The sequence below is a fragment of the Schistocerca cancellata genome, chromosome 12 (genome assembly GCF_023864275.1).
Source record: "Schistocerca cancellata isolate TAMUIC-IGC-003103 chromosome 12, iqSchCanc2.1, whole genome shotgun sequence".
In the NCBI taxonomy this organism is placed as follows: domain Eukaryota; kingdom Metazoa; phylum Arthropoda; class Insecta; order Orthoptera; family Acrididae; genus Schistocerca; species Schistocerca cancellata.
This window is the reverse complement of record NC_064637.1, coordinates 76,189,118-76,206,489: the sequence shown is the minus strand read 5'-3', so window position 1 is coordinate 76,206,489 and position 17,372 is coordinate 76,189,118. Positions and strand designations below refer to the sequence as shown.

Here is a 17,372-nt window from a genome sequence, read left to right as displayed (position 1 = left end):
CGTCATACAGCCGAAATATTAGAAGAAGGAGAACGAGAATTCTTGCGGCTGCACACCCGAAACGCAAAGGAACAGTCTTTGCGCCGACAAAACCTGAAGATTCACAAAATTTACCATTGTTGTGTTTAGGATTATTTCACTTTCTGGGGACGAGATGCGTTCGTTTGACAACTGTCACAACATTGTCACACTGCAAACTGTGTAAATGTGTGTATTTCTGTGATAAGATTGCAACAACATTAAACCAAAAATATTTACAGCTTACACAGTTGTTCTGTCCTCAAAACTTTACATCATCATGAACCTAATTTGGTTTTATGATAATTTAATCTTGTTGTGCAACGGCCTTGCCGCAGTGGATATACCGGTTCCCGTCAGATCACCGAAGTTAAGCGCTGTCGGGTGTGGCCGGCACTTGGATGGGTGACCATCCGGGCTGCCATGCACTGTTGCCGTTTTTCGGAGTGCACTCAGCGTTGTGATGCCAATTGAGGAGCTACTCGACTGAATAGTAGCGGCTCCGGTCACAGAAAACCATCGTAATGACTGGAGAGTGGTGTGCTAATCACACGCCCCTCCTATCTGTCTTCAGTGCACTTGCAACGCAGCCAGTGTTTCAGAGCCAGTAGCCCCTACTCGAACGGCAGACAAAGGTACAGTGGCGAACTTGGGCCAGGCCCTGGCGCCTCCAACAGCTGAGGCTGTTCCCAAGCCCAATGCGCCAATTTACACACCCACATCAGCTCCCCCAAAATCCACCAAACCACAGAAAGCTATTGTACAGCAGCAACAGCGCGTCAAATCCCGTGGTAAACCATCTGACCATGCGGATGTTGTTTTAGGTGAGGCTTCATCTGACTCTTCCCCAGAGTTGATGGAGTACGATGTGTGTGTGGGGCAATCATCTCGTCCCAAGCCTGCCCCTCCACCTGCTGCGGTCTCCCCGCCCCGTCGGAGAGACAGGATGAAGGTGCTACCCCCAACATAGGTGGCTTCCATACTCCAGTGGAACTTGCAAGGGTTCAGGACACATGTGGAGGAACTTCGTCTACTCTCCCAGGGTAGACCACTGTGTCTCTGTCTCCAGGAGACGTATTTCCATCCATCATACTCCCCTGAGATACGAGGCTACACACTCCACAAAAAGGACGACCTGCGTGGAGAGAGAGCTAGAGGAGGCGTAGGTATTTTCGTCAGGACGGACTACCACTCCTCGCCTCTCTCACTTATGACGACTTTACAGGCCGTCGCTGTGTCCGTGCACGTGCGTCATCCATTGACTGTATGTTCACTTTACTTGCCCCCAAATTATGCTCTTGATGAAGCGGCCCTCACTGACCTTCTTACCCAGCTCCCCGAGCCATTCATTATTTGTGGTGATTTTAATGCCCACAATGTGCTTTGGGGCTCTGCAGTTACCTGCCCCAGGGGTAGAGCAATTGAGAGGCTTCTCCTGTCATCCTGTGCCTACTTGCTTAATGGAGGACAGAGTACTCATTTCTCCACAGCGACTGGGTCGTTCTCTGCCATTGATATCTCGCTTTGCTCTCCAGCTCTCGCCGCCAGTGCTCACTGGGAAGTGGTCGCTGACTTGCACGGCAGTGATCATTTCCCAATCTGGATTCACCTGCCAGATGGCGTGGGCCCCGAAAGGAGACCACCACGATGGGTGCTCAGTGGAGCTGACTGGACACTTTATAGCCAATTGGCCCAATTCGAACACTGTGCGAATGTTGAGGTGTGGGTGGATCACATCACCAAAATGGTCCACCACGCCGCTGCAGCATCCATTCCACAGTCCACAGGCCACCGGAAGAGGCCACCTGTGCCTTGGTGGAGTGCCGAATGCCGCTCTGCAATCAGGACGAGGCGTGCAGCTCTGCGTCGGTTCAAGTGTCGGCCGACTGCTGAGAATCTTGCAGCCTTTCGGGCGGCGAGGGCAAGATGTCGCCGCATTATTCGTGAGAGCAAGAAGAGGTCATGGCAACAGTTCCTGAACACCATTAATCGTTCCACCAAAAGTTCCATTGTGTGGGACACCATCAGGAGAATTTCTGGCAGAGGAGGGAGGTGTCCCATAGCTGCTGTAATGAATAATGGCACTCTCCATACGGATCCGCGAGACATTGCCCAGACTATGGCAGCGTATATCGCCACAGTTACTGCAACAACCAGTCAGGATCCAGGTTTCCAGCGCCATAGAGCCGTTGCTGAGAGATGTAGTCTGGACTTCCATTCCACCTCTCATGAAGTTTACAACTGCAAATTTTCTATGTGGGAGCTGGATTCTGCGTTGTCTGGAGCTCGTGACACATCCCCTGGCCACGACAGGATCCATTACAGTATGCTATGGCACCTCACATTGCGCAACAAAGAAATCCTCCTCGCACTTTTTAATGCCATTTGGGCGTCGGGTCACTTTCCTGACGCGTGGCGTGAGGCAGTTTTAATCCCTTTTTTAAAACCTGGAAAAGACCGCACAAGCCCAAGTAGCTACCGTAGTATTGCCCTCACTAGTTGCATAGGGAAGACCTTGGAGCGGATGGTCAACCGCCGCCTTGTCTGGATGTTCGAATCCCGGCAACTCCTTAGTCGCTTTCAGTGTGGCTTCAGGAGGTTTCGTTCCACCTTCGATAACCTTGCCCTCCTGGAGGCGGCTATACAACAGGCTTTCCTACGCCGTCACCACCTTCTAGGTGTATTTTTCGACATCGAGAAGGCCTACGATACTACTTGGAGGCGTCTCATCCTGGAGCAGCTTCACGAATGGGGTTTTCGTGGTTGTCTTCCTCTTTTTATTCAGTCTTTCCTCTCGCCACGATATTTTAGATACCGGATTGGTGACGTCCTGTCTGATCGCTTTGAGCAGGAGAACGGTGTCCCTCAGGGTAGCGTTTTAAGTGTGACTCTCTTTGCCATCGCTATTAATAGCATTACGTCCATAGTGAAAAGTCCTGTCCAGTGTTCTTTGTTTGTGGACGATTTCTCTTTGTTTTGCTCTTCTTCAAGCCTTGCAACGACAACTCGTCAGTTGCAACTTACGATTAGGCGTTTGGATGACTGGGCGCAGAAGAGTGGTTTTAAGTTTTCCACCGAGAAGTCTGTATGTGTTCTTTTTAACCGTTCTCGTTCGATTTTAACCTTTCCTGAGTTGAGGATGAGGGACGCTATTCTTACTTTTAAAGACACGGTGAGGTTTCTGGGGCTCATTTTTGACTCGAAACTCATGTGGTTACCTCATCTTAAAGACCTGAAACGGCGGGCACTTAAGGCTGTAAGTATTTTAAAATGTCTTAGCCACAGCACGTGGGGAGCTGACAGGACTTGTCTGCTCCAGTTTTACAGGGCGTTTGTGCGATCTCGGCTCGATTATGGGTGCACGGTGTATGGGTCTGCGAGGCCTTCTTACTTAAAGTTGTTGGATGTTGTGCACCATGAAGGGCTTCGGTTGGCCACTGGGGCATTCCGAACTAGCCCCATACCAAGCGTCTGTGCAGAGGCTGGTGAACCGCCACTTCATATGCGGCGACGGCTACTTACAGTGCGCCAGGCGTATAAAACTTTGTCCACACCATACACCCCTGCATACCATACCGTTGCTCAGCCTCCTCTGGCACGATTGTTTCATAACCGGCAACGTGCGACGCAGCCCTATGGGATTCGTGCACAGGATTGCCTCGGTGCGATGTCTATGGCTGGTCTTCGTGTTTTAGGTCGCGGTTGGAGCAGATCTCCACCTTGGCTCCTCCGGAGACCCAAACTTATTTTAGATTTGACTAATTTTAAGAAAGCTGGCACACCAAATTTTACGTTCCAATCTCTGTTTTTTAACATTTTAGATGTGCATCATGGTTTCACTGTCGTTTATACTGATGGCTCCAAACAGGAGACTTTCCTTGGCTGTTCTGTGGTGTTCCCTGATCGTGTTACCCGGATTCGCCTCCCTGCTGAATATACCGTTTTCGCAGCGGAGCTCCACGCGATCCTGACGGCACTGGAGCAGATGCATCGTGTTCGGGGCGATCGATTTCTTCTCTGCTCCGATTCTCTTAGTGCCTTACAGTCACTGCAGAACCTGTACCCGACTGAAGAGATGGTCCAGCTGATACATGACCAACTGTACTTGCTCCAACGGCGGGGTAAAGAGGTATCCTTCTGCTGGGTGCCTGGTCATGTCGGCATATGGGGCAATGAACAGGCTGATCGGGCTGCCAAGGAGGCCTGCAGAGAGCAGGATGTGGTCCAGTGTCCTATCCCCTTGCAGTCAGTCATCGCTGCACTCCACAGGAAGTGCATGGAGTTGTGGGAGGACGAATGGCTGGCGGTGACGGCCAATAAGCTGCGGTCGGTAAAGTCAACCACTCGGCCGTGGCGTTCCTCCTGCCGGCTGCTCAGGCGGGAAGAGGTGGCGCTCACACGTCTTCGGATCGGGCACTGTCCTCTCACACATAGCTATTTATTACGGCGGGAGGATCCTCCGTTTTGTGATGCTTGTGGTGTGCACATCTCTGTCCGGCACATTTTAACAGACTGCATTTTATACCGTGATGCAAGGGCAGAAGCACAAGTTGATGGGGATCTGCCCTATGTTTTAGCTAACGATGAGACGTGTGTGTCTAGGGTTTTTAAGTTTTGTGATGTGTCTGGACTCTGGCCTAAACTTTTAGGCTGGAGGTGTTAGTGTATTGCAGAGTGGCTGACTCCTCCCTTTTTTCCTTGCGGTCAGCCAGCCACTTCCATCTGCTACATTGTTTTAGCGCCCTCTACCTTTTTCTTCCTGTGTTGTCCATGTTTTACTGCTGACGCCCTGCTTCAATGATTGTTCCCCGTGTTTTATGTTCCGTTATATGTAAATGTTCTGAGATTTTTTTCTTGACACCCGTCTCACTATGATACTGAACGGGCGCTGAAGACCTTGCTGTCGTGCGCCCACACAACCCTTCTACTACTACTACTCCTCACCTGAGGATGACACGGCGGCCGGATGGTCCCGATGGGCCACTTGTGGCCTGAAGACAGAGTGAATCTTGTTGTGGTTCTGACTATTAGTTTGATGTAACTCCCAATGCTACTCTATATTGCGCAATGCTTCATAACTACCGCAACTTATGTCTTTTTGGACCTACTTACGCTACTCAAAACTTGGTACCCTCCACAATGTTTATCCCACTCCTCCGGCACACACTTACTTCCATTACCAAATTGAAGGCTTCCTTGAAGCTTTATGTGTTCTGATTACCGACTTCTTCTTTTACTCAAGCTATACTACAAATAATATAATACACGCAATGTACATACCAGAGTCCTGGCCTACCTGTGAGATGGTAGTGGACCATAGTCACTATACCCGGGCAGGCAGCTACACGTGTCCGGCGCAACGCACTCTGCGTTCACACATCCCGAGCTGCAGACCGGCCGACACACAACAGGTTTGTTCTCAGCTTCTGCCTCACCTGGAAATACAGATGCATGGCTCTCATCACGTCTCAACATTCTACTTTCTACACACTACTGTGTGTTTTAGATGTAAATTCTAAGCAGATTATCAAGACTGCTAAATCTGAGTACAGGAGAGTATTCAATCAACCAAAAATTGAGTGTTTTAGAAAACTGCTCAAAGATATGAACTGGAAAGATGTTTATAGTGCTCATGACGTGAATGAAAAATATAACACATTCATGAACAATGTCAGTACCATGTTTGAAAACTGTTTCCCTCTAAAAGTTACTCACATTAAACAGAAGTCTATAATAAAACCATGGATCACACAACGAATAAAGATTTCCTGTAAGACAAAAAGGAAAATGTATCTGTCGACCAAGAATAGCTCCAATACTGATGATTTAGCTAAATACAAGGAATACTGTAAAATATTAAAAAAAGTAATTCAGACATCTAAACAAATGCACTACGAGAAGAAGATAGCAATGTCAGGGAACAAAATAAAAACAATATGGGATATAGTGAAAGACGAGACTGGTTGAACCAGAAAGGAACAGGAGCAAACAGCACTAAGGGCAGATGACACATGGGCATAGTGTGGCAAATCTATTTAACAAGTACTTTATATCCGTTACTGATAGAATGGGATTGTCAGGATCAGTAAATAATGCCCTTGAATATCTGAAACTAGCCTTTACAAATAGCTTCAGGTACATAAATATGTCACTCACTTCACCAAAGGAAATAACTTCCATAATAAAAACTTTAACAACAAAGCATTCTAGTGGTTATGATGAAATATCAACAAAGTTAATTAAGGCATGTTCTTGTGAGTTTAGTACAATTCTAAGTTACTTGTGTAACCAGACAATTATAACTGGGACATTTCCTGACTGGCTGAAATATGCAGATGTTAAGCCTCTATTCAAGAAAGGGGATAAAGAGATGCCATCAAACTACAGACCGATTTCACTTTTCCCAGCATTCTCAAAAATTTTAGAAAAAGTAATGTACAGGCAGCTTCTCAACCATCTGACCACAAATAACATTATCGAGAACACAGTTTGGATTTCTGAAGGGTTCTGATATTGAAAAGGCTATTTACACCTACAGTGAAAATGTACTTAATTCACTAAATAACAAGTTAAAAGCAGCAGGTATTTACTGTGATTTATCAAAGGCATTCAATTGTGTAAACCACAACATCCTTTTAAATAAATTAGAATTCTATGGTGTCACGGGCAGTACTGCAAAATGGTTCAAGTCATACCATAGCTAACAGGAAACAAAGGAAGTCAGTGCAAGGGACTAGTGAATTAAATCATCTGTCATCATCAGAATGGGAAGAAATTACATGTGGTGTCCCACAAGGATCCATTTTAGGGCCATAGCTTTTTCTTGTGTACATTACTGATCTCTCTCATCAGCTACACTGCCAGAAGCAGAGTTCAAAAAATGGTTCAAATGGCTCTGAGCACTATGCGACTTAACTTCTGAGGTCATCAGTCGCCTAGAACTTAGAACTAATTAAACCTAACTAACCTAAGGACATCACACACATCCATGCCCGAGTCAGGATTCGAACCTGCGACCGTAGCGGTCACGCGGTTCCAGACTGAAGCGCCTTTAACCACACGGCCACACCGGCCGGCGAAGCAGAGTTCGTTTTGTTTGCAGATGACACAAGTATTGCAATAAGTAGTATGTCGAGTGTAGTTCTAGAAAGATCTGCTAATGATATTTTGATGGATATTAATAAATGGTTTAAAGCCAACTCACTGACATTAAACTTCGAAAAGACTCACTATATGCAATTCAGAACCTGTAAGAGGTTTCCACCCAGCATATGCATAAAGTACGAAGAAGAGCAGATAGAGGAGGTTGACAGTCTTAAATTCCTGGGATTACAACTTGATAATAAATTCAGTTGGGAGGAGCACGTCACAGAACTGCAGAAACGCCCTAACAAATCTGTATTTGCAATTCGAGTGTTAGCAGACATAGCCGACATAAAAGTGAAAAAGCTTGCATACTTTGCCTACTTTCATTCCATAATGTCGTATGGTATAATATTTTGGGGTAACTCTTCAGGTCAAAGAAATGTTTTCAGAGTCCAAAAGCGTGCAATTTGTGGAGTAAACTCACGGACGTCTTGTAGAAACTTCTTCAAAGAACTGGGTATACTAACTACTGCCTCTCAGTATATTTACTCCTTAATGAAATTTGTCCTAAATAATATATCTCTTTTTCCAACAAACAGCTCAGTTCATACATACAATACCAAGAAAAAAAATGATCTGCGCAAGGACTTAAAAGCACTTACTTTAGTTCCAAAAGGGGTCCACTACTCAGGAACACTCATCTTCAATAATTTGCCAGCAAACATAAAAAATTTAGTTACAAATAAAGATCAGTTTAAAAGGAGCCTTAAAGACTTACTAGTGGCCAACTCCTTCTACTCCATTGACGAATTTTTTAATAGAAACAAATGACCCAGTAAATTACATACAAACATAGCCCCCACCAGTTTCCATAGAGCCTTATTGACAATTTGCGTCCATGGCTTCATGAGCCACACTCGAACCTACCATCAGCTCTTACCAACTCATATCTAGTGTGAATCTGATACGGTCATGAGGCCAGAACAGGCGCTGCAGGCGATATTATGCTGTTAGCAAAGGCATTAGTGGCCCTCTGTGATAGTCCATTACTGCCACATTTCATGGACCTGTCCCGTCCTAAGGGACACGTTCGTTGTATGACCCACGTTGATTTCCAACAGTGTTGCTTGTTTGTCAGCACTAACAACTCTATGCAAACACCACCACCCTAGCTCGTTACGCGATAGCCGTCGACCACTGTGTTGTACGTGCTGGAAAGTGGCGGGGGGGATAATGCCTTAAATTTGGTATTTTTGCCATACTCTTACATCTGTGGATCTCGGAATACTGAATTCCCTCGAGATTTCTGAAACAGAATGCGTCTAGCTTCAACTACCATTCCGCGTTCAAAGTCCGTTAATGCCCATCGTGTGGTCATAATCACACTGGAAAGATTTTCAAATGAATCACCTGAGTACAAATGACACCTTCGCCAACGCACTGTCTTTTCCTACCCTGTCTACGCGATACAGCCGCCATCTGTATACACTCCTGGAAATGGAAAAAAGAACACATTGACACCGGTGTGTCAGACCCACCATACTTGCTCCGGACACTGCGAGAGGGCTGTACAAGCAATGATCACATGCACGGCACAGCGGACACACCAGGAACCGCGGTGTTGGCCGTCGAATGGCGCTAGCTGCGCAGCATTTGTGCACCGCCGCCGTCAGTGTCAGCCAGTTTGCCGTGGCATACGGAGCTCCATCGCAGTCTTTAACACTGGTAGCATGCCGCGACAGCGTGGACGTGAACCGTATGTGCAGTTGACGGACTTTGAGCGAGGGCGTATAGTGGGCATGCGGGAGGCCGGGTGGACGTACCGCCGAATTGCTCAACACGTGGGGCGTGAGGTCTCCACAGTACATCTTTGTTGTCGCCAGTGGTCGGCGGAAGGTGCACGTGCCCGTCGACCTGGGACCGGACCGCAGCGACGCACGGATGCACGCCAAGACCGTAGGATCCTACGCAGTGCCGTAGGGGACCGCACCGCCACTTCCCAGCAAATTAGGGACACTGTTGCTCCTGGGGTATCGGCGAGGACCATTCGCAACCGTCTCCATGAAGCTGGGCTACGGTCCCGCACACCGTTAGGCCGTCTTCCGCTCACGCCCCAACATCGTGCAGCCCGCCTCCAGTGGCGTCGCGACAGGCGTGAATGGAGGGACGAATGGAGACGTGTCGTCTTCAGCGATGAGAGTCGCTTCTGCCTTGGTGCCAATGATGGTCGTATGCGTGTTTGGTGCCGTGCAGGTGAGCGCCACAATCAGGACTGCATACGACCGAGGCACACAGGGCCAACACCCGGCATCATAGTGTGGGGAGCGATCTCCTACACTGGCCGTACACTACTGGTGATCGTGGAGGGGACACTGAATAGTGCACGGTACATCCAAACCGTCATCGAACCCATCGTTCTACCATTCCTAGACCGGCAAGGGAATTTGCTTTTCCAACAGGACAATGCACGTCCGCATGTATCCCGTGCCACCCAACGTGCTCTAGAAGGTGTAAGTCAACTACCCTGGCCAGCAAGATCTCCGGATCTGTCCCCCATTGAGCATGTTTGGGACTGGATGAAGCGTCGTCTCACGTGGTCTGCACGTCCAGCACGAACGCTGGTCCAACTGAGGCGCCAGGTGGAAATGGCATGGCAAGCCATTCCACAGGACTACATCCAGCATCTCTACGATCGTCTCCATGGGAGAATAGCAGTCTGCATTGCTGCGAAAGGTGGATATACACTGTACTAGTGCCGACATTGTGCATGCTCTGTTGCCTGTGTCTATGTGGCTGTGGTTCTGTCAGTGTGATCATGTGATGTATCTGATCCCAGGAATGTATCAATAAAGTTTCCCCTTCCTGGGACAATGAATTCACGGTGCTCTTATTTCAATTTCCAGGAGTGTGTATGCACCCCGCTATCCTATGACTTTTGTCATGCTGCACAGGTACTATAGCAGCTGATTTTATATCTGTCCTCTTCATTTTAACTTGTGCTAAGCTGTACTTTAATTCATGTGTGATAACAGTTGAGGATACGACCCAACTATGATGTGTTATTAAGTGTCTTATTATAACGTGTTAACATCGCAATACTTCAGCCTCCGATTCTGACTGACTGATAGATTGGGACGGGTTATTGAACTAAACAGCGAGGTCATCAGTCCCGCAATCCAAAATGTACGTGTGTAAGAGGCGTCCGCGAAAAGTGGACGGGTTCAAACTATAAAGTGAGGAATAATAGTGTATGTCAAATCTAAAAACTGGAAAAACAGAGGGATAAAAGAGCGGTCCTTGGATGTGGGAGTGGTGGTGGGTTCCAAACCCAGAAAACACGAAGAGAGGCCCCGACTATAAACACGCTGACCAAAAGGAAAGCAAAACCTCATAACTGAAAATAAAAACCGTTTTCCGTGAATCGTCCGCTAATATTGTTGTTGTTGTTGTCTTCAGTCCTGAGACTGGTTTGATGCAGCTCTCCATGCTACTCTATCCTGTGCAAGCCTCTTCATCTCCCAGTACCTACTGCGGCCTACATCCTTCTGCATCTGCTTAGTGTATTCATCTCTTGGTCTCCCTCCACGCTGCCCTCCAATACTAAATTGGTAATCCCTTGATGCCTCAGAACATGTCCTACCAACAGATCCCTTCTTCTAGTCAAGTTGTGCCAAACAATTTCTCTTCTCTCCTATTCAATACCTCCTCATTAGTTATGTGATCTACCCATCTAGGCTTCAGTATTCTTCTGTAGCACCACATTTCTAAAGCTTCTATTCTCGTCTCCAAACTATTTATCGTCCACGTTTCGCTTCCATACATGGCTACACTCCATACAAATACTTTCAGAAACGACTTCCTGACACTTAAATCTATACTCGATGTTAACAAATTTCTCTTCTTCAGAAAAGCTTTCCTTGCCATTGCCAGTCTACATTTTATATCCTCTCCGACCATCATCAGTTATTTTGCTCCCCAAATAGCAAAACTACTTTACTACTTTAACTGTCTCGTTTCCTAATCTAATTCCCTCAGCATCACCCGACTTAATTCGACTACATTCCATTATCCTCGTTTTGCTTTTTTTGATGTTCCGCTAATATTAAAGACAAGTAATTCCGGTGGCGACACTTACTACGAAGGGACATTCCACCAGTATATGGGATACCATCCAAAGCTGAGTGATCAGTACGGCTGACTGGCATGCAGAGGATCCGGATTGGATTCCAGGTACTGCGAGGGATTTTTCTTCGGTGGAAGGACTGGTATGAGGTGCATTCATCCTCGTGATGCCAGCTGAGGAACTGCTTGACCAAGCAGTAGCGGCTCAGGTCAGGAAACACGGAAGCGCTGTTCTCACATGTGATGATATGGCCGTTGGGCGGGAAAGAATGGTCCATCTCGGGCTACAACGCAGTAATGGGGGAAAGGTCGAAAAAAAAATTATCGCGGAATTCAAATGCATATACACTGAAGAATTGTTTCACAAAATGATATGCGCGAAATCCAAAAAGTAACGATTCTGTGAGCGTTTGAAGCACTCCCTTCGTTGCGTCCGTGAGATGTTTATGGCTGATTCTAATGGTGAAAATGATTACTAATGCATCGAACACATAGCAGAATTTCACTTTTTTAATGTCGGCCCCCTGGTAGACGCGCAGCTGTTTCACGGCTAAGCTAGCGTCAGCCGACGTCGTCCACAGACGAGTGCTTTTATTGTTCGGCCAAAATCAGTTTCGTTTGACATTTTTTGCGTTTGATGCCCTTAAAATAAAAATCTGGATGAAATGCGCCGATTCTGTGAAGACAGAGACGATGCGTTCTGCGACGAAAGGGGCTTTGAGGGCGAAAATGAGGGCTTATCAGGTCAAAGTAGCAGAAATCGGCCATTCACTAGCCAGGCCGATAGTTATTATGGACCAATGATATCCCATGAGTTTCAAGCTTTGTCCTTTTTGTCCCTTTTCTGTACATGTTAAATACACTTTAAATGCGTTTTTCTCTACACCATGTTTTTTGGCTAGGTTGTCGTCGCCACGCTACTATTTTCATCCGATATTAGTGACTTTTGGTCTCCCTGGTAGAAAATTGAATTCTCTTGAGTTCATCGTAGCCGATAATTTTATGTTGATATTTAGTAAGACGGCTGAAGTGACCGAGCGGTTCTAGGCGTTCAGTCTGGAAGCGTGCGACCGCTACGGTCGCAGGTTCGAATCCTGCTTCGGGCATGGATGTGTGTGATGTCCTTAGGTTAGTTAGGTTTAAGTAGTTCTAACTTCTAGGTGACTGATGACCTCAGATGTTAAGTCCCATAGTGCTCAGAGCCATTTGATATTTAGTATTTTTTTTCTGCGAAAACAGATGGAGCCAAAAAATTGCCATTTTTTAAATATCTGTAATTCGCTTTTTTTGTTGCAAATTCCAATGGTGAAAAATTACATTTGTAAGCATCAAAAATGGTTCAAATGACTCTGAGCACTATGGGACTTAACATATGAGGTCATCAGTCCCCTAGAACTTAGAACTACTCAAACCTAACTAACCTAAGGACATCACACACATCCATGTCCGAGGCAGGATTCGGACCTGCGACCGTAGCGGTCGTGCGGTTGCAGACTGTAGCGCCTAGAACCGCTCGGCCACTTCGGCTGGCCTTGTAAGCATCGGAGTGATGTGTTAACTTCATGTTTCGGATAACCACAGCGGGAAACGTCGATGTAACTCTCTTCAGAGCTACCTCAGGAAAATAATTACACGCTGAAGCTATTAATATCTCAATAAAAACTTCAATGTATGCTTTATTCTTTGCAGTAAACCCCATTTGTTTACTACGTTCTAGTACAGAGAAAAAAAGTCATAGATTTGAGCTCTGTTTTCGTTCGTCACCAGGTCGTTGCCCCTTAATGCAGAACAATTTAAGAACAGGAAGATTATTGTGTTCTGACATTTACGCATATTTATGGTTTTTACAATTACTGTGTGATATCATTACGTCCCTGTAATACGTTTATCTCAATGTAACTTCCACATATGACGGTTCTTAAAAGATGTGGAGATGATCTCACATCTATCGTCGATTTTCTGTTCAGACCCAGGTACTGTGGACCTACTCCTCTATTCTGGCGGGGAATGGTGACTTGAAACTGTGAAACGATCAGATGGGGTGAGTAAATCTGACGCAAAACAATGTGTAATTCTACACCGCCTCTAATCGTGGCAATTCACTCCATTACAAAATTGTCGCGAGGTTCGTTCAAGAAATTAAGAAGACAGAGTGTAACAGTACACTGAGGAAAAAATATGGAGAAAAGTAAGTTAGTTGGAAGGTTCCTGTACATTCCGATCTGAAATAAGGAACAGTAGCAGTTCGCGTGGAATTATATCTCCGACTAAAATGTTACGGCCCTATAACATGCAGTATTCTCAGCCAAATGTGTAATACATAATACGAATATTTTATGAAAATACGCCATTATTAGACCTCTCCGTAAGAAAAGTGACTTCACCGACGTGAAGTTCCACTGCTTAAGTCTCTCAAAACTTTTTTCCCAAAGCTAAATGACAGCCATCCATTTGTGTAATACTGGGATGCTCGATCAATCACAGTTTTTATTTGGAAAGGGCTGTTCTTCGCAGACAGCTCAAAATGGTTCAAATGGTTCAGAGCACCATGCGACTCAACTGCTGTGGTCGTAAGTCCCCTAGAACTTAGAACTACTTAAACCTAACTAACCTAAGGACATCACACACATCCATGCCCGAAGCAGGATTCGAACCTGCGACCGTAGCGGTCGTGCGGTTCCAGACTGTAGCGCCTTTAACCGCTCGGCCACTCCGGCCGGCCGCAGACAGCTATTTACACATTCACTGAGCTATAATCAAAATTTAAAGGTGACAAAACGTCATGAATTGGAACATGTCATGAGGTAAGAAACGCGTTTGAAAAAGTCAATAATTACTCGTATATCGTATCACAGAAATTTTTTGTAGGATGTACACTCCTGGAAATGGAAAAAAAACACATTGACACCGGTGTGTCAGACCCACCATACTTGCTCCGGACACTGCGAGAGGGCTGTACAAGCAATGATCATACGCACGGCACAGCGGACACACCAGGAACCGCGGTGTTGGCCGTCGAATGGCGCTAGCTGCGCAGCATTTGTGCTCACGCCCCAACATCGTGCAGCCCGCCTCCAGTGGTGTCGCGGCAGGCGTGAATGGAGGGACGAATGGAGACGTGTCGTCTTCAGCGATGAGAGTCGCTTCTGCCTTGGTGCCAATGATGGTCGTATGCGTGTTTGGCGCCGTGCAGGTGAGCGCCACAATCAGGACTGCATACGACCGAGGCACACAGGGCCAACACCCGGCATCATGGTGTCGGGAGCGATCTCCTACACTGGCCGTACACCACTGGTGATCGTCGAGGTGACACAAAATAGTGCACGGTACATCCAAACCGTCATCGAACCCATCGTTCTACCATTCCTAGACCGGCAAGGGAACTTGATGTTCCAACAGGACAATGCACGTCCGCATGTATCCCGTGCCACCCAACGTGCTCTAGAAGGTGTAAGTCAACTACCCTGGCCAGCAAGATCTCCGGATCTGTCCCCCATTGAGGATGTTTGGGACTGGATGAAGCGTCGTCTCACGCGGTCTGCACGTCCAGCACGAACGCTGGTCCAACTGAGGCGCCAGGTGGAAATGGCATGGCAAGCCGTTCCACAGGACTACATCCAGCATCTCTACGATCGTCTCCATGGGAGAATAGCAGCCTGCATTGCTGCGAAAGGTGGATATACACTGTACTAGTGCCGACATTGTGCATGCTCTGTTGCCTGTGTCTATGTGCCTGTGGTTCTGTCAGTGTGATCATGTGATGTATCTGACCCCAGGAATGTGTCAATAAAGTTTCCCCTTCCTGGGACAATGAATTCACGGTGTTCTTATTTCAATTTCCAGGAGTGTATATCGCTGGTGTGATTGTCGATTGTTTCATGTTTATTTACTCTGTCGTTATCTCGAAAATATTCGTAATTAATTCTGTTTCTTGAGTCTCTGTTTTGAAGTATAATAATGAGTAAAAGTAAAGTTGCTGTTGCGACTTTCAATGATGGCAACATTGTAAGGTGCAAGGTATTTAGAAATATGGGAATGCAGATAGGTTCTAACATGGTACGAGCGATGCTTGCTTTAGACAAGAAACGCCTTTGGGCTGCAGACAGGGCTGTAAAGATTCTAGAAATACAAGCAAGAGTAAACAGGAGGAGGAACAAGAGGAAGCTGGAGGAGGAGTTTGCAGAGGATGAAGATAATCCATCCTGTGGACCTGGAATGCACTAAAAAGTTAATCCAATCTTTGTCGCTCGATTCCCAAAACTTTTATTTTCTCATACTAATTACATGTTTTCTAAGGATCTTCCAAACATATTTGTTTCTAACTTTCAGTAAATGTTACACAGTACCTTCTGCATAATTTAACACAGCCTTTTTCCAAAAAACTGTATATTTTTGAATATATAAATAAAAAATTGCAAAAAAATGTTGTGAATTTTCATTACAATTGAAAAAAAATCATCTTTAATAACTGAACTAAAATTTTGTAAAATCCCTGTGTTAAGTTGTAGCCCATATTCCAATAAATAATCTGTAAAAAGTTCAACTTCCTACCTCAAATACTTTGTGAGGAAAGATGTAATTTATAAGCGTTATTTTAACATTGCAAGTATAGGGCGTTCCGGAGCCCCTTAAGAAAGATGAAGCACAAGGAGTTACAGTACCGCGAGTAGGGGCGCCACATCATCTGCAAAGCGAGATATCAGAATGCGCGTCCGGCAGGGTTCCATCAAAGGTCCAATACTGTTCCGTCTCTTAACGATCTATCACTTTGTTTGATTCAAGAGAGCAAAGTATTATTGCTCGCATCTTGTTTTTGTGGTTCTGGCGCCCCGTTTTTCGTTTTTAACTCGAATTACTGGCGTCACTTGGTTGCTGTTTTGCTTGCCCGTGACTGGAATCAGCAGCGTTTACCGATAAGTGCACTGTCGTACCATCTCTGGAGCGACCGTCAGCATTTCCGGGTCGTCGTCAGTGAGAGTTCAGTCCGGACGCAGCGGCAGTGAAGTCGGGGGCGGAGCGCCGGTGAGGTGCTGACAGCCAGTGCTCGCCGACATCTGGCGACACACACGAACAGTCGGAGCGGGACGACCCTTGGTCGGTCGCTTCATCGGACGACGTGTGTTTGGTCTTCTGACCGTTTCTGCGCCTCGCCAGTTGGTCATCTTGCCGGACACGGGTCGGTTCCTGCCTTGTGCAGAGATGTCGGGTGGCCAATGGGCAAGAGTTACCTCTGCATGATTGGGTCCGAGCCAGGGTGCCCGGGTCGCCGTGTCTCCGAACTCCGAACGGACGTAGAGTTGAGTCGGGTTGGATCTACAGTCTGCGCCTCGTCAGTTGGTCATCTTGCCGGACACAGGTCGGTTCCTGCCTTGTGCGGAGATGTCGGGTGGCCAATGGGCAAGAGTTACCTCTGCATGGTTGGGTCCGAGCCAGGGTGCCCGGGTCGCCGTGTCTCCGAATTCCGAACGGACATAGAGTTGAGTCGGGTTGGATCTGCAGTCTGCGACTCGTCAGTTGGTCATCTTGCCGGACACGGGTCGGTTCCTGCCTTGTGCAGAGATGTCGGGTCGCCAATGGGCAAGAGTTACCTCTGCATGGTTGGGTCCGAGCCAGGGTGCTCGGGTCGCCGTGTCTCCAAATTCCGAACGGACATAGAGTTGACTCGGGTTGGATCTGCAGTCTGCGCCTCGTCAGTTGGTCATCTTGCCGGACATGGGTCGGTTCCTGCCTTGTGCAGAGATGTCGGGTGGCCAGTGGGCAAGAGTTACCTCTGCATGGTTGGGTCCGAGCCAGGGTGCTCGGGTTGCCGTGTCTCCGAATTCCGAACGGACATAGAGTTGAGTCGGGTTGGATCTGCAGTCTGCGCCTCGTCAGTTGGTCATCTTGCCGGACATGGGTCGGTTCCTGCCTTGTGCAGAGATGTCAGGTGGCCAAATGGGCAAGAGTTACCTCTGCATGGTTGGGTCCGAGCCAGGGTGCCCGGGTCGCCGTGTCTCCGAATTCCGAACGGACATAGAGTTGAGTCGGGTTGGATCTGCAGTCTGCGACTCGTCAGTTGGTCATCTTGCCGGACACGGGTCGGTTCCTGCCTTGTGCAGAGATGTCGGGTCGCCAATGGGCAAGAGTTACCTCTGCATGGTTGGGTC

The 17,372-nt window shown here is 47.1% G+C and overlaps 1 protein-coding gene and 1 pseudogene across 1 annotated transcript in view; one reads left to right on the top strand and one right to left on the bottom strand.

The window, feature by feature from the left end:
- LOC126109470 (tenascin-X-like) overlaps positions 1-17,372 on the bottom strand; it is a 124,880-nt gene that overhangs the window by 31,802 nt on the left and 75,706 nt on the right. The window contains exon 5 of the mRNA XM_049914498.1: positions 5,315-5,453. Within this exon, the coding sequence (XP_049770455.1) occupies positions 5,315-5,453 (139 nt within the window). The remainder of the gene's footprint in view (positions 1-5,314; positions 5,454-17,372) is intronic.
- LOC126110005 (5S ribosomal RNA) lies at positions 338-455 on the top strand (annotated as a pseudogene).